Source organism: Topomyia yanbarensis, chromosome 2 (assembly GCF_030247195.1).
Source record: "Topomyia yanbarensis strain Yona2022 chromosome 2, ASM3024719v1, whole genome shotgun sequence".
Classification (NCBI taxonomy): Eukaryota; Metazoa; Arthropoda; class Insecta; order Diptera; family Culicidae; genus Topomyia; species Topomyia yanbarensis.
The window spans coordinates 197,771,808-197,795,156 of NC_080671.1; the positions used below are offsets into that span (position 1 = coordinate 197,771,808).

At 36.8% G+C, this 23,349-nt stretch overlaps 1 protein-coding gene across 2 annotated transcripts; it reads left to right on the forward strand.

Annotated features, from left to right (window-relative positions):
* Nucleotides 1–5,110: 5,110 nt before the first annotated feature.
* On the forward strand, nt 5,111–21,581 carry LOC131682608 (tudor domain-containing protein 5-like). 2 transcript variants are annotated; one of them, XM_058964221.1, is made up of 6 exons: nt 5,111–5,479; nt 5,536–5,666; nt 5,727–6,570; nt 6,633–6,755; nt 20,767–20,816; nt 20,874–21,581. In XM_058964221.1, exons 1-6 carry the CDS (start codon nt 5,288–5,290, stop codon nt 21,337–21,339), a joined length of 1,806 nt encoding a protein of 601 aa, XP_058820204.1. In that variant the 5' UTR covers nt 5,111–5,287; the 3' UTR covers nt 21,340–21,581. The 2 variants fall into 2 exon arrangements, with proteins under 2 accessions (XP_058820204.1, XP_058820205.1); XM_058964222.1 differs by having other exon boundaries at nt 20,771–20,816; nt 20,874–21,015.
* The last annotated feature ends 1,768 nt before the right edge of the window (nt 21,582–23,349 follow it).

A 23,349-nucleotide genomic window follows, 5' to 3' on the forward strand; every position in this document is an offset into this window, starting at 1 on the left:
GGGTGAAACTTAGCAGAGCATCTAGAAACTTTCGTTGGAGCTGCTTACATATATCCGGAAAAGCAACAGGACTGTAATATTGTGCAGCCTTATCTGATGCGTGGAATACGTCTGTTCCATCGCAGATTCGAGTGACGAATTGTTCCTATTCGGAGATTTCAACAAGCCTGGGCGCATTTGGACTCCATCTGGTCAGGACTTTGCATCCCCGACCCGTTAGCTTCGTGTTGATCCTGCGAGTCGTCTCCTGAAACTGGTTAGTTTAATTTCCAATCATCAGTCACGCTTTTTTGAACCTAGTTTTCGTTAATGAAAGTGCGGTACGTGAATGCTCTGTTGAGGCGCCCAACGTTTAAGTACCCTTTGACGATCACCATCCTGCTTTGGAAATTTTGCTGAAGTTCAGTCGATGTCTTCGTTACGAGGACGAACTGACCCTCAATAAATTAAATTTTCGCAAGACTCGCTCTTCGTCGCTTTCTAATGCGGATCAACTGGAACGAGTTGCAATATTTTGAGAATGTCGACGCTGCTGTAGCTCACTAAAACTGTTTACTTCAGGAATGTGTTGCAGCTTCAGTCCCAAAATATCAACCTGCCAGTAAACCACCGCGGTCTAATGGAAGTCTCCGTGGACTAAAACGAAGCACTTCGCAAGCGATTTTCTCTCTCGCAGTAACGATTACCGCAGTTATAACAAGTTTCTCTATAAATTATGCCTGGCGCTGTATTGAAAACATGCTCGGACATCTTGGTTGCACCACTCGCGCAGCTTTTCAATATGTCGCTTCAGCAGCGAACGTTTCCAGTGGACTGGAAAGTATTGTAATATTTCTGGAATTCATCTACACCGTGTTGACGACATTAAACATCTCGGAGTAATATCTAACTTACCATCGTCATTTCTCTGCTACAATCGACATCTGGGATTCATTTTTAAGATATCCAGAAAATTTCGTGATCCTTTGTGTTTTAAAGCTCTTTACTGTTCAGTAGTGCTTTCGATGCTAGAATTTAGCAATGCCGTTTGAAATCCTTACCATACCATCAATATGATCGGTTCAGAAACGGTTTGTCAGGTGCTGCGCTTCTTGACATGGAGTGATCCGCAAAGGAAAGCGAATGATATTTGGCTTTGTGGCCAAAATACTGCTGGGTGAATAAGATGTTCCTGAGATACTCGCACAAATACCACCGACAAACTGACATGACACTGTATTTTGTATTGGCAAGATATTATTAGAGAGTCGACGCAAAATTGTGTAACTCGTACTGTCAAACGGACGTTCGTTTGACAGCACGAGTTACGAATTTTTTAGTTCTCTCTAATAATCATCGAAGCTAAATACAAATACAAAGAAGTTGAGCTATACTTGAAATGGTAAAAGGAAACATAGAAATATATGTTCTAATTTTGTAGAACATTAAATTTTGACAAATAGCTGACTAAATTTTGTAAACATATACCGATATTTGACAAAATATAAGGTAATTCAGGGTAAATGGCATACTCTGCATTTTCGACGAAAGATCTACGATCCGATCGTAAATCGTTTCATGTTCGGAAATGGAATAGTTTATTAATCAATGTGATAATAAATCCCGAAGTAGTTGTAACGGAATTTAATTAGCAAAGGACTGGAAGGTGAAGTATATTTTTCAATATTAAGAGCCATAGTACTCATGGGAGAGCAAGAAGTTGAAGGAAGAAAGTTTAGAAAAGAGTGGGTCATTTGAGCAAGCTTAGAGTTTGCCGGCGACTTAGCCTTTTGCCTGCTACCGCAAATCACATGAGTCTGCGGTATGTCCGGACGAGCGTAAAGTAACTTTGTACTTCATCCTGTCGGAACCGACTTGAAGTTGATTCAATTTTTTTGATTCACTTTTCATGAAGTCAACCAGAGATCAAAGCCAGTCAATACCACAATACTTTCTACTTAAAAAGTTAATATACAATGCTCCGCTCATTTGAATTCGAAAAACTTCTGCTCGTTTGAATATGTCTTGTCCAGACATTTACTTTTTACATTAGTGTTCTTTAATGAGAGACACGTTAAGTAATGCTGTGTAACTCATTATACAGATGGAACTACTGTTCCGAGTTTAAATTATTTGCCAAACATTTTCACCGAAATCGTTCTAGTTGTCATGTCAGTTTGTCGCTGCAAATACACCTCTATGTGCCATCTCGTACTCTTCACCATAGCTTTTTGGTGAAGAGTATGAGATGGCGCATAGAGGTTCTTTCCTGAAATAAAACCCACTGACTATGCTGCAAACAGTCCTGTCATCGTAATGGTTCGGAGGTTCAGTGAGTTTTCTGAACTATTAGTTTTTAATCTCATCGCATCTGGATTTCGAAGACACATACAAGCACACTAGTTTTGGGACATTTTATTAAAACATTAAATTAAAACAATTTTAGTTAAGCCTCTAGGCCTGTGTTGATGACTCTCAACAGAAACATCAAACAGAAGCGCCATCAAGTGGTGAGTTTTGTTTCGGTTCGGTCATAGTTAATTTAATCGATTTTTTTTCGAGGTAAAAAGTGTCCATAAATGTTCTAATCGATAGATCCGAAGTGAAGCTCGACCTTTTTTCACTTTTCATCATGCGCCAAAGAATCAGGATGCTCGTTCGGATGTTGATGTTTACTTCAAGGGCCCCGGCCGCTATGCTTAATTTTGCAAGTATAATACTAATACTCTCAAAAGTGTCAAATGTTCCCACCTTTCTCTCCATCTTGGCCTCAAGCGGCAAGCATAGACATGAGCAATGGTGAGTGTTTAAAAATTGCATTGCATTTTCCAGCTTTTTGAATTAAAAAAAATAAGGTGGCACTTAAAAATGTGTCCTAATTGGGTAAAATATTTTAAGCTCCGATTGGTGATTTGCGACAAAACTAAAATTAGTCATGCGACATCTATATGATTCAGCTCATGAACTGGCATAGTGGCACAGTTTGTTTTTTTTTTCACTGGCAAGTGAATCGTAGCATCCAAACTTTATTTTCTTCTCGTAAAAAGTTTGCCAGTGCCAAAATTTGAATGAAACGATTAAAAAATTTAGTTTTATTTGCATTTATTCTGAAATTACAGCCATTTGAAACTATTTGACTCGTACATTTCTTCGAACTGTAATAGGGGTATTATGTTAGTTATAAAAAATAAAGTTTCAACTGGAAACCGAGACCCAATTAGTACCAATGTTAAACTCCGTCATATTTTGGACTACGTAGGAGATTCTGTTAAGCCTATCAGAGAGAAGGCTGTGCATGCTGCAAAGCTGACACCAAATACAAATTTGTATTTGTATTTGCTGACACTTTCCAATTAGCCGGATATATTCTTTCCTCGCGTGATCCGGAGATTTTTATGAATTTACACCATCTCATAAAGGTTTAGCTTGACTTAGGAGGAACAGGAAACGATGTTGTGGCGACTACACTGTCGTTCTACGCATAATTGTCTCATGTTGCTTTTTGGTCATTTTCACTTTTTTTAATCAAACAGTCCTTTTTGATGTATATTTTCAGAAAACACATCCAATTCATAAAGTTTGTTCGAAGACTTCGTGAAAAAATACCAAGTCTGTTTGTCCCATTGTTGATATTCTACGCATAATTGTCCCACTAACAAAAATCCCAAAAAAGTGCGCAATAAAAAAATAATTACGTAGCGTTTAGTTAAGAAGTTCATTACGCTAGATGTCGGGCACTGAAAAAATTGATGGAAAAATACAGGATCATTAAAAAAGAGATGGCAGTGGCAATATTAATCACAGTAGTGAGAACAATCCTGTAAAGCTCTTCATTACTATCGTCGCTTGCATAACATGGCGAACGCATCTAGGATAATGAGCCTATTTTCGCAATGTTTCTATTATCACGCTACCCATTTGAAGCCGTTGGTTAGTGCAGCGTTTGCTATCTTTGTTCAACAAATTGGATCAAATGGTAGGGCGACAATTGGAGCACTCGATTGGAACTTTCGTTGCGATCAAACACTAGCATTTCATCGTTTTTAGGCCATTTGTGTTATTAGATTGGTTCTTAAGAACGAAGCAAGGTTGTGAATGCCAAATTAATGCACTCCATCGAGTGTAGGCAGAGTAATTAATAATCTTGTGAGGTACCCTTCTAAATAGAGTAAAAGTAGGTACTTTACCCTATTTCCAATTTTGATGAAGCAACAAATCTCCCGAGTAACAGAAAAACTCACGACATACACTTTTGTAAAAAAAATGAGTTATGGGCATCATTTACATAGATCGTTATGGGACTGATATGCGTAGAACTTTCCGGTTTCCGCTCGATTTCTCGGCATAACAGTCCCACTTAACATTTTTCTTAAAAACTAACGTTAATTGAATCTCTATAATAAAAAACTGGGCTGATTATATTGAAAACGATTGCCATGAACGTAATTTTGGACAATAAAGCTTTATTTGTTACACCGTATCCCTCCAGATGGCTAATACAATTTTCATCTTCAATCGCGTTTTTCTCAGTTGCCAGTTTTGCAACATGGGACAATTGGGCGTAGAACGGCAGTACAGTCCTCAACAAATTACATTTTGTAACTGCACACATGTGGCTCTGCGAATAATATAAGAAACCACTATGTTTTGCACCCTTTTCACAAGATGTTTACTCATCATCTTATAAATGATAGTTTTCCTCTCGGTTTTCGTACACAATTCTCAACAAATTTAAAGGTGACATGTTGTTTAAACATTATTTTCTTACCAAAGTTTACAGAAAATTTATGCAATATGATAGAAAAAAATGAAATCAGAAACACTATACTTCTAGCGCTATTTGTGAACGTGTTCAACGTAGAATCGCAAATTATTTATTGCTTTTACAACTTCAGGAAAGAGACTCAGTTAGAAAAAAAAACTTCTTAAAAAAACTTAAATAAAACAACCATTCTACATTTTGTTTAAGTATTATTTTTGTATTGTAAAGGCATGTAGTCACACATTTACGTACGATCTGGCTACCCTGGCATGATTATTTACCTGCGAAAAAAACCCAATGGAAAATCCATTTTGCCTTAACTGAAGCTGTCATAAATCATGTGAAAATATTTTCGATTTTGTTCAGTTCAGTGTGCAGTGCTGAGTGCTCGTGAGTTTGTTGTGCATCGCATACTCGTGTACATAAAGCAATATACAATAACATCATTTTGCACGAGGAGCCGCATAAATTTTTTAAAGTTGTCGAGCGATTGCAGATTTTGATTGTCAGTGTCTAGAAAAGAAAGTATCAAACGTATATCTTGAGATGGAGGACTGTTCTATGGAAGAAATAAAACAGCTTATCCGGTCAATCGCGATTTCCGGTGCGTCAAACGGGTTGACTGTCAGAGCATTAGCTAATGATTTTAAAAAGATGGAAGGTTTTGATCTTCCATATGCACGGATGGGATTCCGGTCGGTCGATTCGTTTCTGCAGTCTTTGACGGACACGGTAAAGGTATGTAAAGGTTTTCATGGTTATATTGGAAATATTGATTAAAGAGATCATTTTAGGTAAACGGATATGGGCCTGTAGCTATGGTTGAACCGATTGTTACAGAAAGTAACAAACATATCCGAGATCTTGTGCAAGGGGGAAAAAATAACGTGAAAAGACGACCCAGGCAAAGCCTACCTACCTATCGGTGAGCAACATTTCGGACAGTTAATTTATAAGTTGAATACCGTTTAAATTATATTCACAGACCACCAGGTTATTTCAATAATAGCTATGAAAGAAACAATCGAAATTCATACCCGATCAAAAAATATGACCATCAAGAGCAGGAATCTCGGAAAATATACAATAGAGAGTATGACTTTTGTGATACGACAAACGGTGATGATGGTTCGGATAGCTCTGACACTGCGCCAGTATTTACTATGACGCAGGATAAGAAACTCGAACAGGTTGAAAATGCACCGGAACGTCGCAAAACATCGACAGATAAACGACGATATAACGATGCTATTCCTGATGTAGATGGATTGAAGTTAATCAATGCATTGGAAGTCCCCAAAGATGCAATGAATTTAGGCGACGTAATCGAAGAAGCAAAACTTCCAGATACAATTGTGCCCAAGCACTCGGTGCAAATCTTCGTAACCGAGGTTCACAATCCGAACCGCTTTTGGTACCATATGGGCGACAGCGCCGAAAAAATTGACGAGATGATGAACGAGATCGAAGCCTTTTATTCGCATCTTGGTCATTCGGAGTGGCGCGTGCAAGCAACCAATGTCGTTGTTGGATTTTACTGTGTTGCCAAGTTCCTTGGACTCTGGCACAGGGCCAAGATTATTAGCGAATATGTACACAACCGAGTGAAAGTGTTCTACATTGATTATGGTACAGTGGCTGAGCTTGAATTGAAAGACGTCAAATTTATGGCAAAATGCTTTGCCAAACTTCCGGCACAGGCTATGCGCGCTTCCTTAGCTTACATCAAACCGGTGAATCATAGGTGGACACGAGATGCAGCCTGGTCCTTACTTTCACTAGTATATGAAAAAATTCTATATGCGTACGTGATAAACATCGACAGACAGGTAAAGCATGAATTTAAGGGTTTTTAAAAAGTTTTTGTGGATAATTTGTTCTTTATTCGCAGGCAAATGTGATGGATGTCGTTTTGTTAGACACCTCCGGTGCACAGGATATTGTGATAAATCAACAATTGTTCGTGAAAGGACATGCCATCTGGGAAGACAACATGCACTACAAAGACAAAAGCGTAAGTTAATGTTTGTGGTTATATATACTTCATATGTCAGTGTTGGTTGTTCACACATTGCCAGTGTCGATTTGTATGTAAGTTTAGGTTTCGTATTGCGCCATATGCTCTTTAAATATTTAGTATAGTAAAACTGGAAGATAAACATATTGGCAATGATGGCACTTTTACTTAGATTTCTACTTTCTAAAAGAATTTGAAAGAAGCCTTTATGACATGGAATCATGTGTGATACTAACTCCGTGGTTCTTCGAAACCTAAAATGTTTAACCACTGTAGAATTTTAAAGATTGTTTTTTGCCTAAAATGTACTTTAGGATGTTAAAAAAGATATCCCAAAAAATGGTAGACAAAAACGAAAATATTAAGGTTTTTATATACGTTTTTTGCACAGTTTTTACACGGTTTTCGCAGTTAGACGGGGTTTTTGCACGGTTTTCGAAATTACCACGGTTTTTCGGATACAATTGTGCAAAAGTACCTAATGTTGGATAAAATGTCATTTCCCAGAAAACCATTTCCCGGAATGTACTATTTCCCGGAATATCATTTCCCGGAATGTTCCATTTCCCAGAATATCGTTTCCCGGAATGTACCATTTCCCGTAATACTATTTCCCGGAATGTACCATTTCTCGGAATACCATTTCCCGGAAGTACTTTTTCTCGGCAATTTGTTATACTATTGAAATCTGAAATTGCAATTTGTTATACTTTGATAACATTTGCATTTAGAACTATGTTGCTACTCAAATATTTGTTTGGTTCCCACAGCTTCTCTTTGCATGCTGATCATGTTAATGAATTTAAAAAAAAACTAATTCTTATGCATATATAATTTTATTTGAAATCATTATCAATCGAAGGTCCAGAAAACAGCTTATGCTAAAAAGAAGGCGATATCAAAAAAGGTCGTAATTTAATTTAAAATTAATAATATTTCAAAAATATGCTACGAAAATTTTAAAGAAGGCAAAATAATTTCATTGTATTTATTGTATTTGGATCAAGGAAATTCTAAAATTATTTTCATTGGTTTGCTCTTGCTCCCAAAAAGTCTAATTCGATTGTATACTATTCCCCCGAAAATCATTCCCCAGAAAGCCATTCCCTAGAATTCCACCCCCCAGAATATCATCCCCCAGGAATATACTATTCCCCAGAAAGTCATTCCCCAGAATGTACCATTTCCCAGAATTCCATCCCCCAGAATGCACCATTTCCCAGAAAGTCATTCCCCAGAAGTTTTACTTTTTATTGATTTGATCTTGATTGATTGATCCCACGAAAGTAACAAGTCCTAGAAAACAATATTGCAGAATGTAGGGTAGACGGGCCCTTATTCATCTCATTAGTCACGATGTCACACTATTTCTCTGATAACTCGGTTTACAGTGATTGGATTGCGCTTAAATAGGTATCAACATCTTTGCTTCGTTTCTAAGAAGCAGATGAATAAAAAATCTAACTTGGAAAATGTAAAATACTCGCGTTTGAGCGAAATGAAAAGTCGTTGAATAGAGATAGCAGATACTGCTCTAACTAATGCGTTCAAATGGGTGGGATGAATAGAGGAGCTAAGATGAATTAGGGCACAGTAACCCTACTCTCTCGAAAAAGCCTTATCCAGAATGAACCAATGCTTAGAAGTTTATTCCCCAGATATAACCATCTCCCAGACATTTTTGCTAAGATGGAGAAAACACTTGCTTTGAATTGGGAAAAATCTTGATGAAAATCAAAAATCTGCACTGCTAGCAACATTAGACAATGTCAGAATTGTTACATTTCTTTTAATAATATAATTATGCATGTAGGACAAATTGCATAATTCAGTACAGGTGTGAGCTGAGAGCTATTTGGTAACAACCATAGGCAGAGCTTTAAAAAATGACATCCCTACGTGAACTTGAAAGCAAACGAAATTCAATCCATGCCCGCTGCGATGAATGAAATTTTTGGTTCGTTTCCCACGTCATTCGTTGTCCTGACGCAACGCATTCAAGTTCGGCTTCAGAAGCAAACTAAATTTTGTTTCTATGCTCGCTCTGAGAGGGATTATTAAGGCTCCTTGTTAATAAGCCATTCGCATACCCGATTTACTCGAATATAGGAATTGATGCCTTCTTTCAAACAGGAGCAATTCTTTGAATCTTTATGCCAAATAACACTTGCACGCAAACTTGTAATGTTTTCGTTTGCCAGGTTAATTCAAACATACTTTCGAGCTTTTCTTGAATCTATATTAAAAAAATAATATTAAAATGAATGCACATTTTGCAGGCATTGCATTTATCGCTTATATGAGTAAATGCATCCGGATAATTTGCTACTGCGACAATAAAAACTCACATTTTCACCCGAAAAGTTATTGGCACTCACACAACTTCTCCTGATAAATACAACGTGTTATTTCTCCGGATAAATAAAACCGCCGGAGAATGAGCAAATGAGTTTATCACGGTATCTATTTTGCGCTCGCTGCCTTACTATCGCTATTCCAAAACCCGAAAAAACAAGTCTGTCGTACTTCTTTGCCGCTTTTCTGTGAAATTATGTGTATATTCTGACGCTTTCATCGATTTTTACGAAATTAAAATATTATCGCCTTTTCCGGTGAGAAGGAAAAAATCAAAAAAAAAAATATTAATCCGGAAAATTATTCTCACCTATTTGTGGAGAGGGAGAATTTTGCGACTCGTCTTATCTCGGAAATGTTGGACATCGGATAAGCCTCTTCTCGCGTGTGTGAGAGAATTACAATGCCTGACATTTTGACAAACGGTTTGACGTGTTTTTAGACCATTTATCCTTCTTTTGCATTGGATATGTTTCGTACGTAAAAGTACGATCCACCCGATTGCTTGGTTTACTCAAACATGTAACACAAAATACACTCGACAGTAAATGGTAAATGGTACTTATACTACGCGACTGTTATGTCAATTGGCCAACTACCATATAATGTCTTACGTCAAACGATATGTTGCACTGTTAGTACTGATTATTTTTCATATGAATACATTTTCCCTTTCCTTCCTTTGAGTTTCATTTCTTGAAATATTTGTTTGAAATTACGCAATGTCTATTTAGAGTCATTCGAGGCAGTGACTACGATCGAAGTTTCTTATTTGATGCGTTTCATTGATCATATATTCATATGGCGGCCATATCAATGAGACGTTCTTGGTTGACTGTCCCGGTAACAAGAAAATGCTGCCAGATAATTCATACAGAACTCCACGATGTTCCCAGTAGGAGTGGTTGGTGTTCCACTTGAAACCATTGGCCACCCTTTTTGTCATTTTTGCGGCTTCCGGTTTTCGGCTTCTCCCCAATCCAGACCTTTTGCCTATAACTAACATTCTTGAAACATTTTTATTACGTTGATGAAAGTTGGAATTGACACTTTCAAAGATCTAGCATCTTTTGAGCAAGACTATCCTGTTCGGCATAAAGTCTTTTGGCACAACATCGTCTGACATAAGACATTGTATGGTAGTTGATCATTTAACATAACAGTCGTGTAGTATAAGCACGACATAACACCAAAGATTAACTCAAGATTACTAGGTCCCATACAAAACATTCACAAAATACGGTTCAGTAACCGTGAACCGGTGAACTCAATAATAGTAAGCTTTTGCTGCCCCCTCGTTAATAGGCGTCGGTAATATTGAGAATGCGTCGACAAAATGCTATGGTTACGACCCAAATCAAAGTCGTGAACAATCTTGTTATGAAAAAAGTTGTCTATATCGACGTGTAAAATATATTACAAATATGCTTCCTATTAAAGGCCTATTTCTAGAGCATTGATAGCCACAATTATTGATGTGTGAGCTCGCCCGTTTCGAATAGTTTGTATCCTGAACCGGTAAATTTTGTAATAGAAGTAAGACAGGTCGCAGTTTAATTTCTCAGTGGTTTAATATTTACTTGACTTTTCTGCAAAATATAAGACAAAACATTGGTACAAGAGTTTGTTGCGGAGTTTGATGTAAAATATAGCAGTTGTTAGCAGACAAATTTATTGATCAATTTATCGATAGTGGAAAGATATATTACTTAGTTGCTTCAACTAATTGCTGCACTTTGATAATCTCAATGTTTGTTTATTTTCCTGCACAAAATTTGCTTGTTATTTTCTTAATATCTAATTGTCATAGATACGACGTTGTTTCTTTATCGCAAAGCTTCGCTTCAGTTTATTGTGGAGCTGTCACTCTGACAGTGAACCGGGTTCATCGAGGGGTCGCATTTGGATGGTACATGGGAAACATCTGACTACTCTATCTTGAGTTTATCTTTGGTTACACCTTTTATACACGCTTCCAACCACTAATTTACCAATTAATTAACCCTCAGACCCAAACACATTTTTTACTAGTGCTCAATCCCCTGTATACTTGCGCATAAAATCAGTGGCGCCAAAATCACAAATGCGGTAACAGCCCCAACTAAAAATATATTCAATTCAAAATGACCGCTGGCGAAGAATTGTTGTCAAGTATTATGTCTGTTACTTATGGTATAAGTACCATTTGGCATAAGGTATGAAAATACTTTTCTGATGTATTTAGTGCATCATGTTTCAGTAAATCGAGCAATCGGATGGATCGTACATCTGCGTACGAAACATTTCCAATGCAAAAAAAAATAACTGCTCTAAAAACCCACCAAACCATTTGTCAAAATTTGCATTCATTTCGATTTTAATATAGATTCAAGGAAAACTCGAAAGAAGGAATCAACACCTATGCTTTAATAAACCGGGCAGATGAAAAGATCACAAGTTTGCGGGCAAGAGTTATTTAACATACAAATTCAAAGAACTGCTCATGTTTGAAAGAAGGAACCACTTCCTACTTTCGAGTAAACCGTTTATATGAGAGGGTAATAAGTTTGCTTGCGAGAAGCTGGCGCTTTCGACGGCACATCCTCAGCAGCTTTACACCGAATCAGTTCCTCAAATTATGTAATGCGCAAAACATTTACTTTTCTGGGGAATAGGAAATTCTGGGGAATGACTTTCTAGGGAATGGGGCATTCTGGATAATGGCTTTTTAGGGAATGGTAAATTCTGGAAAATGTCTTTCTGGGGAATGGTACATTCTGGGGGATAGAATTCTGGGGAATGACTGTCTGGGAAATGGATTTCGGGGGAATGGTATACAACCGCAAAAGATCGTATACTATTCCCCCGAAAATCATTCCCCAGAAAACCATTCCCCAGAATTCCCTACCTCCCAGAATACCATCACCCAGAATATACTATTCCCCAGAAAGTCATTTCCCAGAATGTACCATTCCCCAGAGTTCCATCCCCCAGAATGCATCATTTCCCAGAAAGCCATTACCCAGAAAAGTTTTATTTTTTATTGATTTGATCTTTTTAACTTATTACAGTTGTGATTCGCTGGTTGGTCACTTTTGAACTGGACCGCTTTTTAATTGGACCTCTGCTAGTTGGACCATTGTCCAACTAAAAAGCACCTCAGTGTCAAAATCCTATGTCAAAATCACCGTGACAAACTGAAAATAATCAGAGATTTACACTACTAACGTCTCTTTTGGATACTTTTGGACGCCTGTCAGTCGGCCCAACTAACGGATCATATTCGTTAGTTGGACATAGGCTATGGCCCAACCAACGAATCACGGCTGTACTCGTTCCCACTTCCATCAAACGATATTCTTCTCTTTCGATTCGTGCACATTCCACACAAAATAAAATACCGAAGTGTTTTCCCCAGAAATAACTATTGTCCAGGAAACATGTAGAACAAATTGCAGAATCTAATACAGGTGTATATAAAGAGACATTGAGCAACAATTTTAGAAAGCGGTAGCGCCCCTTCCTAGGATTCAAAGAATGAAACAGTGTAATGTAAGTAAGGTTATATGTTGAAACTAAAACTTTATGCATTATTGGAGTAATTGAAGTGATGTGGTGTTAAGTTGCTGCAGATGAGCAGAAAGCGGTGGCTCATCGCAAGTAAGCCATTCGCTTACCTGATTTACTCAAACATAGGAATTTATTCCTTCTTTCAAACATGAGCAGTTCTTCATGAAAATGACTTTTTACGTCTGCCCAGTTTACACTTGAAGAATTGTCCCAACTTTTGAGCACGACTATCCTGTTCTGCATAAAGTCTTTTGGCACAACATCGTCTGACATAAGACATCATATGGTAGTTGGTCATTTGACCTAACAGTCGTGTAGCATAAGCAAAGACAAACAGACATAACGCTATGATAAATTCCTTAAAATTTCGATCCGCCAAACACTACATGGTTCTAACCACTCATTTACAAATTAGTTAACCCTCAGACGCAGGAACTTTTTTACTAGTGGTCTATACCGTGTACTTGCGCATATATCAGTGGCGCCATATATGGATTATAATCGTAAATGCGATTACTGTCCCAACTAAAAATATATTCAAAATAATCGCTAACATTGACGAAGAATTGTTGTCGAGTTTTATATCTGTTAGTATGTGGTATAAGTACCATTTGGCATAAGGTATGAAAATACATTCGAATGTATTTCGTGTAGATCGTACATTTGCGTACAAAGCATTTCCAATGCAAGAGAAAGATAGATCTCGACAAACATATGATTACGGCGTTAAAGCCAACTGTCAAAATTCACTTTTAGCGGAAATTCTGGACAAACCGTTACTCTCCAACCACAGATGTAAATAGTAAACAAAAGAGAAAAGTTTTCTCTTTCATTAAATGCGTGAACTTTGCTGTCATATGTTTGTCAAGAAATGCTCCAAAAACACAACAAACCGTTTGTCAAAATGAGCATTCATTTCGCTTTTATTATAGATGCAAGGAAAGTTCAAAAGAAGGAATTAACACCGATGTTTGAATAAATCGGTCAGACGAAAATATCTCAAATTTGCGTGCAAGAGTTATTTGGCATACACAATAAAAAAAACTGCTCATGATTGAAAGAAGGAACCAATCCCTATGATCAAGTAAACCAGTTATACGAGTGGATAACAGGCTTGCTTGCGAGAGGCAGGCACATTCGGCGGCATGTCGTCAGCAGATTTATACCGCATCAGTTCCTTGAATTAGGCAATGCGCAAACCTTAGGCTTCACCACAAAAAATGATTAAGAACAATAACTTTTCTGGGGAATGCGGCATTCTGGGTTATGACTTTCTGGGGAATGGAGCATTCTGGATAATGGCTTTCTAGAGATTGGTACATTCTGGGCAATGTCTTTCTGGGGAAAGGTACATTCTGGGGGATGGAATTCTGGGGATTGGCTTTCTGGGAAATGACTTTCTACTGTATCGATTTTGTTGGCTATTTTCGGCAAATTTGAGACTAAGAGAAACGAAAGCAATGAAATTGAAAGACGGATAGGTATTCTAGAGCGAATCAGTTATAAACTTAGAACGGAAAATTAGAACTAGGCAGGCTCATATGGGCATGATCGAAAGGAAATTTGAAGAATTGGCAAAAAATTCTTCACATTTCCTTTCGATCATGCCCATATGAGCCTGCCTAGTTCTAGTTTTCCATTCTAAGTTTATAACTGATTCGCTCTAGAATACCTATCCGTCTTTCAATTTCATTGCTTTCGTTTCTCTTAGTTCTCAAATTTGCCGAAAATAGCCAACAAAATCGATACAGTAGAACCTAGCGGCAATTAAAACATAGTAATGAAATGACTTTCTGGGGAATGGTATACAACCCATGCAAAATATAGGGCCTGTTAGTCAGGAGTTTGACGGTCATGAATTTATTCACCCCTTCACTACCTGCGGTGGGAAAATTGGAAAGTATTTGTTACTATTTTGGTACCCATTTAATTCATTGGTATCCCATCCATTGGGGTGCTTTTTATTCCCTACTCGTTTTTTTTAAATTCCTCCCATGTTTCTTTTTGGTTCAAAACCAAAAGTCGTTCGATCAATTTAAATAAATTTTCCTAACATCGCGGAATCGAGAAGATTAAATCTTTAAAATGACAGTTTTGCAATCTTGTCGCTATGTTATTTTTTACCACAATAACCACCAAAGATAAAAAATTAAAAATATAGCGCATTGCGCACATAATAAGTGCAACTAAAAGTGCGGAAACGCTTATAAAACTGCGCTTTTACATTGAATTATCTTGGTGTCTATTACGCACTTATGTATTATCCAACGAGGAATAAGTGCGCCTCATACATGAAAACGATTCAATGTAAAAGCGCACTTTTATAAGAAAAATCGCAATTTTATGGAGTCCAGTTTTAAATGCCATCAATAATATTTTCAAACAACTTTTCATGTTCTAAAGTAGGTAAAATCTCCTAAAACACAATTAGCTGCATAGCAGGTCTTCCAAAAATAAGTGTGGTCGGTGAGGTTCGAGTTTTTTTATTTTCCGGGAAATGGTATTCCGCGAAATAGTTTTTCCGGGAAATGATGCATTCCGGAAAACAGTTTTCCGGGAAATGATACATTCCGGGAAATGGTTTTCCGAGGAATGGTACATTCCGGGAAACGATATTCCGGGATATGGTACATTCCGGGAAATAGTCTTCCGGGAAGTGGTATTCCGGGAAATGACGTACAACCGTATTTACGCTATTCCGCAATATGTTTAAGACTTCATCTATTTATCTATATCAGAATTTTTAAGTGTAAGGTGTAAAAAATGGCCTCCAAAATGGCGACTTCAGCAAAAAGTGTTTTGAAAACCGACTTCATCTGCGGGCACGATACATGTCGCAATTCGTCGTCTACAAGCAGAAAACCAAAACAATCTTGAAAATTACATTCAATAGAGGCGCCTAGACCTTAAAAACATAAGAAAACTCTTTATAGAAACAAAATGGCGGTCACTTGAAAACAAAGTATCGTTTTTTTCGCATGACTTTTCCTGTAAAAAATCGTTATTGATCAAATATTGCGATTTTGTAGGTTCTTCAGCGCTGTATGTTGTCTTTTCGGCGGGCAAAACGCGAAGTTGATTGGTTGAATGATTCAAAAACGAAAATACCCGCAGATTCGAAAAATCTTCCTTTGAGAAAACGCGTGTGAAAGTTTTAAAACAGTTTTTCGTGCACAATTTAAGTTACTCGATCTATTAGTCTAAGAATAAGTGAACGTGTGGGTTTCTAAATACGAATTGGATGTTAGTTTTGGAAAATTGGCGGATCCAATATGGCGAACTAAAAAAGTAAAATATTAATTTGAACGAAATTTTGCATATATGGTTTTTTTTGGGGTCGCTAAATACGAATCTGAGGTCAAATTTGACGAATTCAAAAGGGAGGATCCAATATTTTGGACTAAAAAAGCTAAATATTTTTTTAATATCGATGAAACTTTGGATATAACGATATTTGTGTTCGCTGAACACGAATTTGAGGTGAGATATGAAATTTGTTGGTTAGGCCATCCCGACAACTTGTACCAATAAACAATACTGCCACCTAAAGAATTAATCTAGACTACCAGAGATACCTTCGGTCGGTACAGTTACTTGTTTTAGAGCGCGCAGCGAACTTGTTTCTGAGCGTCCGCCAACGCTCAGGATATAGGTCCGTTCAAAGCCGTGTAGCGACGGAACTAACCCACGGATCGAAAATGCATTTTACCAGCATATTTTAGACACTTTCAGCCTTCGATTTAGAAAATAAAAAAAAACGATTTCTTGAAAAAAAATTTAGAGATCCTTAAAAACAAAAGAGGGATTTCATGAGAAACCGCCCGACCACAAAATATTGTCGATTCGAACGAAACTTTAAAGTTGTGTTCAGTTTATGAATCTCCATGATTTTCTTTGACAATTGCAATATTTTGATACAAGTGCAATATTTCAAAAGGGCGTAAACATTTCTACGTGCATAAATTTCAATTTTTTTGTTCGATTACTGTATTTTATACACCAAAACTTCCTGAGAATGAGTTACAGGGAATGAATAATGTACACTGTAAATAATCCGCACATTGATCTTAAGTGTTTAACACTTAATTTTGCCGTAACTGCCTTTACACTCAAATTATATGTGTCGAACACTTGATAACGCACTTCATTGAGAAAACGTTAATTCCAATAGAAGCTACACTTAAGTTATTATTTATTATGTATCTGACAAATGATTATTAAATGTAATCCAAATAGAATTTAAGTTTGCGTCAATTTAAATATCATATCATTCCTTATAAAAGATATGCGCAAAAATGTTAATTTTAAAATGGAGAGAACATTTGTATGAACATGACATAAAAGATTTTTAATACAATAAAATATTTTTATTTGAATTTAAGAAATACACCTGAAAATATAACTATATTTTCATAAAATAAAGAACAGATACGTGTGATATTCCTACATGCACTAAAATCAGTAACAATCATTTATCCCTAACGCGTTTTCTCTTCGGTCCTGTTTAAATGAAGTTCGTCGATTTCATTACCTGGAAGAACAAAATTATATATTAATCATGCAAACAAGCATTTTATAAAAAAATTCTTACCATTCAAAAACTTCTAAACATGCCATGCAAACCTAGAATTAAATAGTCCGCCATGTATTTTCCGCCATGTTTCCTCAAAGCAATGTTGGTCAATCTGTCTTTAAGTGTTTAGCATAGCATAGTATATACGATTGCACAAATCGTGGGTGGCTGTACAATGATCAGTTAATATTTACCAAGATAGCCACTATATCGTGTCGCAAAAAAAAAAGATTTGGGATTAACGCTTTTTCTTCATCGTGGAACAAGCATCACAGTGTACACCTGGCCACGCCCTTACAATCGTCGAGGAAGGGAAGGAATGTTAGTTCACCATCTACTTGCGAAAGTGCAGGGAACCCATTCTACTTTCATAGATGTTTCAGGAATAGGAGTTAATGTCAGTAGGGCAGGTTATTTATGAGGAGCTTATTCAACAACATTTCAGTGCAAAATTGATGTAACTTACCTCGTTTATCCCGTTTTTACAATAAGACAATTATTTGGATAAAATATATAAACATTGAAAACATAACATTAAACAATTTCACCTGCTCTCAATTAACTGGGGTGCAAGAATTCTCCTCCAAGTCAATTTGTCTTTAAGTGTGTTCACACTTAATGTTGCCGCAATTGTTAAACATAATGGATTTCATGGGCAAAACATTTATGATTTAATAAGTTGACACTTAATATTTATATGTGATGACAGTCAACCATGCCAGCACGTAAATTCTGGAGTTTTTAATGGGGTTTGAAACTTAAATCTTATGTGCCGAATCTCTTCGTAAAAATGTGTACATTATTTATAGTGATGGGTAAAACATTTACGATTCAATACACTTACACTTAAAATTTAATCGACGTGACACTTAATGTTACCGCAATTGTTAAAAACATGGCTTTAATGAGCGAAACATTTATGATGTAATATGCTGACACTTAAAATTTAAATGTGATGACAGTCGATCATGTCATAGGGTAACACACTTAGTTTTGAAGTGTAATTTCATTAAGGTTCAAGTTACCTTTTTTGAGCATGTGTTAGATTTGAACGCTGGGTAGTATGGGTAGGAAAAATTGTGTTCAGCTTTGCCACCAGATTATCCATTTAAACCTTTTCAAAACTCTAAAAGAAGAATATCAGCCGATTTATTAGATCACAACGAGTCAAATCATACAAAATAGCTGCTGGAAAAAACTATCGGTTTCTCTAAATGGTGCTTTTGAAAAAAGTGGCTGTGATTTTTGTCACACTACCACACCATACTGGGGTACGCAACACAACTGCGCAATGAAAAAACCACAGCCACTTTTTCAATAGCACCATTCAGCTAATCCGATGGTTTTTCCAGCAGGTATTTTGCATGAATTGAATCGTGATGATCTAATAAATCGACTGATATTCTTCTTTTAGAGTTTTGAAAAGGTTTAAATGGATAATCTGGTGGCAAAGTTGAACACAATTTTTCTTACGCACACTACCAAGCCTTGAGGTAACTTGAGCCTTAAGGGGTTAAATGGAAAGTACTTGATTTCTCAGTGTGGCTTAAACCGAAGACTACATATTAAGAAGACTGATCTTTTTCCTTCCCCCATACAAACGAGAAGCGACAGAGGTTACAGCACCTCTATTGTCTGAAGGTAGAAAGCTTAATGTAAAAGTGTACATGTGTGTGTTTGCATCACTATGGGAAGTACCTTTACCCGCAAGTGGCGTTGCTGTTACTGTCTCCAGATTCTGGACAGAGTTGCCAGTCTTCTTGATATGCAGTCTTCGCTTAAACCTTAAATCACAGAGAACAGACGTCCATCTTCAGCATTCATCTTGTGTAAAATCTTTAACGGTTTTGAAGGTAGTTGGGATATCCAAACCAGGTGCGCTACTGTCGTCATGATTTTTTGTGGCTGACTTCAACAGAATTGACAACGGTTATTTCTCTACCCAGTCAAACTAGTCCGGATCCGGTTCGGACTTCCAGCAGGAATTCCAGCTCCAATGCATCAACCGATAGAGTCGGAATCGGTTGTTTTCTTTGAGAAAGATTCCATACTGAATCCATTCAGGATTTCGAACCGGTTCCGGAATGGATTTGACTTATAGTTGGGATAGGTTGGTGTGGCGGCGCTAGTGTTTACCGTATATTAATTCAAATGTTTACACACGTTTTTTAAATATTTTTGTTCGATCATGGATGTCTGTTTTCTGTGCTTAAATCTTATGTGTCGAATCCCTTCGAAATAAAGTGTAGATTATTTACAGTGTGCGAAAAAAAATGCACACTGGAAAAAAATGTTGCGTCCACAAAAATTTAAATTTAAATTGCAAAAAAACATTTTTTCTAGTTTTGTCAATATTTTGATTGTGATTGTATGATGGAGAACTTATCGGTAAAAAAGCTTTTCTGACAATAACTTGACACATGTTTTAAAATTTCATGGTAATCGGTATACAACGCTGTAATTTTATTACAGAATATAATTCTAAGTATCATTTTCAATCAAAATGCATTTAACAAAAATCTTCCAAAATGCGATAATTGTCGAGTTATTTGGAATTTCCAGTAAAAACAGTTAATTCGTGTGCTTATATGCCCTTTTTAAAAGTCTTACTCTATCAAAAACTGCCAAAAATCTAATGTTTATCGTTTTAAAGACGTAAAAGAAACTTTTTCAGTGTATGTGGATCATGGAGAAACTTTCAATAAAAAAGTTTTCTTAATAACAACTTTTCACATATTTTTATAATTTGACTTCCGTTTTCGTGGAATTCTCTAAAACCCAATCAATATGGGTATTTTTTGAACGGGATTGATGAGCAGACCACAACTATCGATGCGTGAGGCCATTTTGAAAATTAAGTTGGCGACTTAGGTTTAATAAAATTTTCTATAACCACAACAATGTAAGAATTTTTGAAATAGCGTTGATGAATAGATACCGGAGGTCAATTCCGGAAGTCATGTTTTAATCCAAGATGGTGACTTCTAGTTTAGTGTACATCTCATTAGGCTTATTAATATAGTGAATACTCGATTTTATCTACACCCGATTTTGTTTGCCCCCGACTTTGTCTACCCCCGATTTTGTAAGCTTTTTGACTTGATTTTGCCAATCTGGCATGAAAATCCGTTCGATGGGCTCTAGCAGATGAACCAACTCAAATTCAATTCTATCCATTCATGAGCACATTTTTCTTACCTTCTTAATGCAAAATATGCAAAAATAGAAATATATTTTAATTTTACAATGGAAGATTCCTTCCAGAGATATTTATACATAAAAAGTACTATCCACATATTTTGTTCACAACATTTCCTTCCATGCAGTTGGACTTTCCAAAACATGGACTATTAGAAAATTATTTTCAGTCGTTAAATTATTTCTTCTCACTTTGCTGCTCAAGTCTTTCAGAGTTCCTGTTTACATGTACATCTAATTCACAGAGTGACACTTTGCCCCAAATCAATTTGTTTACATGACAATCCAATTTCTCCCGAACTCAAATCAATCTAAAACCGTAATATTTTTCAGACAGAAGACTTTCTTAATCGCACAAAATCGTATAGCGAGCTGTTTCCACGGTAATTTTACAATGACACGCCCTAGTTTCAAATTTCTAATTTATTTTGTTTCCACAGCTTCGAAGATATAGAGAATGGAATATACCCAACGTTGCTGGAAATCGGAGAATTTCAATCGGAAGGCTTCAATTTTGATCACCATTACACGCAATCTCTGCGTAGTGAATCCGAGTATATGCGGCACATAATGTCAAAAACTTTTACAATTTTTCCAAATTCAATTGTTCATCACAACTCGAAATGCAAATCATCCATCACGACATGCCCTGCTAAAATCTCCGAACAGCAGCAGTTCATTGAAGAAACGAACGTTGAACAGCAGGATATCATGTTGTCACGTGGGAAAATGTGCTTCAATTATGAAATACTTAATGATACGCTACCCCAGGTCATCAGTGATGACAACCAAGCTAGTATTCCAGTGATTCGAGTGAATAAAAAACAGGTCAGGTTTATGGAACCTGAAAATCAAATAAACAGTGACACGCCCGAGGATAATGCACCAAAAACAGACGATCAGTGATGTATAACAACTTACATCTAGCGGTTCAATGTGACCTTACTAATTTAGGTTCCACGTTTTTTTTCTGTTCTAATAGTGATTTTTTATTAGCATTGACAATGAAATTGCATACGTTTTATGTACAACTGAAAAAACCTCGCTATAATTGATGGTGTTAGTTGTAGAATTGATTGAAAGCAAAATAACAGTCAATCGGAATTTAGTGTAAAATCGTATAAATCATCCCTTCTGTGCAAACCGCGAAACCATTAGGGTGGGTGCTCCTATAGTTGAGGTGTACCAATAGTTGCAGTAGTGGGATATACGCCTAACTCTCGACAAACATATGATTACGGCCTAAAAGCCAACTGTCAAAATCCACTTTGAATGGAAATTCCAGACCAACCGTTACTAGTCGAACACAGTTCACAACAGTTTATGAAAGAGAAAACTTTTCTCTTTCGTTTGTTATCAACATCTGTGTTTGGCGTGTAACGGTTTGTCCGGAATTTCCATTCAAAGTGGATTTTGACAGTTGGCTTTTAGGCCGTAATCATATGTTTGTCGAGAACTAAGATACCAGCCATCAACAAATATTTTTTTATCGATTCATCGCACTAAAATTATGCGACAATAAAACTGTTATCCTTGAAATTTGCTCAAATAACTATTGAAAAAAAATATTTTCTTAGAATTTTGAGCTCCCTTGCACCTATAGTTGATGTAGTGTACCTATAGTTGCAAGTCCCATAAGAAAGCAATGGGATTTGCAACAATAGGAACCGAAATTAGCGATTGCACCACTATTGGTACATGTGTTCCTATAGTGGTACAAGCGGTTTTGAATACATAAATTGGTTACTAAGCCATCTTTATATTTTTCCTATGAAGTAGGGACTGAAAGCTTTCGTTTAATGTATTAATGTATTAACATTGATTTTTTATCAAAAGTTTTCCTTAAGCATGCGACTATTGGTACATCCACCCTACTTTGTATTCTACGTTCAGTTGTTCAAAAACCGATTGGAAATGAGTGGTCGAAACTGAAAGTCAAGTGACAGATCCCGATTTGTAGAATCCTCCCAATTTCTTAATTATAAAATCGACTAGAAGCACTGTCCCCTAGATTGATGAGTTTGACATGCATTACGCCTCGATAGTTGCGCATCGAGGAAACCGAGAGGGCTCATGGGCCTTTTTATGTTTTGTGCATGAACTCTGCGCCAACCCAAATTAACGACCGAACATTAAACGAGCTTATTAGTGTTTGTGTAGTAATAATTGTAGTTTTGAGACATACGACTAGCACGTTTGTACACTAACGTGCTAGTCGTATGTCCATCTGTCTATGTGTTCGTCTGAGTATTTGTGACAGCTGGGTCAGAGAATGGAAAAATAACTGTCGTATATAATAGAATAGTGGGTAATTTATTGCCTCGCGTGCAATTTTTTCCATCCTAGGATTCGTTGGTCACTTTTTCCTAGTGTTCTATTCGAGCATTTGAATCTATTCATTCGGGAAGCTCGGATTAGATAAATTAATCCTCTGCTGCTCAAATTTTTGTTTTGCTTAAAAAGCTATTGTAGTTTGTTTTTAATGAGAATGTCAAAAATATATTGCCAGCTCACAAAAGCTACGGATCTTTCATTTAACCCTCAAAAATGTCTAATATGGCTATTTTACGAGTCAATATTTTATTCCTTCCCCTAGGTTGGCGGGTTTGACGGTATTGCAAACATCATCAAGCATATTTGAGCATCAGTTTTAAAGAAGCTCTGGCAGACAACTGCTTTAAGATGCTTATTGCATTACGCCTCGAGAGTGGTGCATCGAGGAGACTGAGAGGGATTATGGACCTTTTTATGTTTTGTGTTTTTTCATATTCTGCACCAACCCAAACTAACAGTCAGCTAAGAGCCTGTGCACACCGGCGTGGCCGATTGGCGGGTCGCCATGGGTTGACTTTTTCTGTGGGCTGTATTTGTAGACATTGTTCAACAGCTTATCGGCAGTCTTTGTGAGCACGGCTC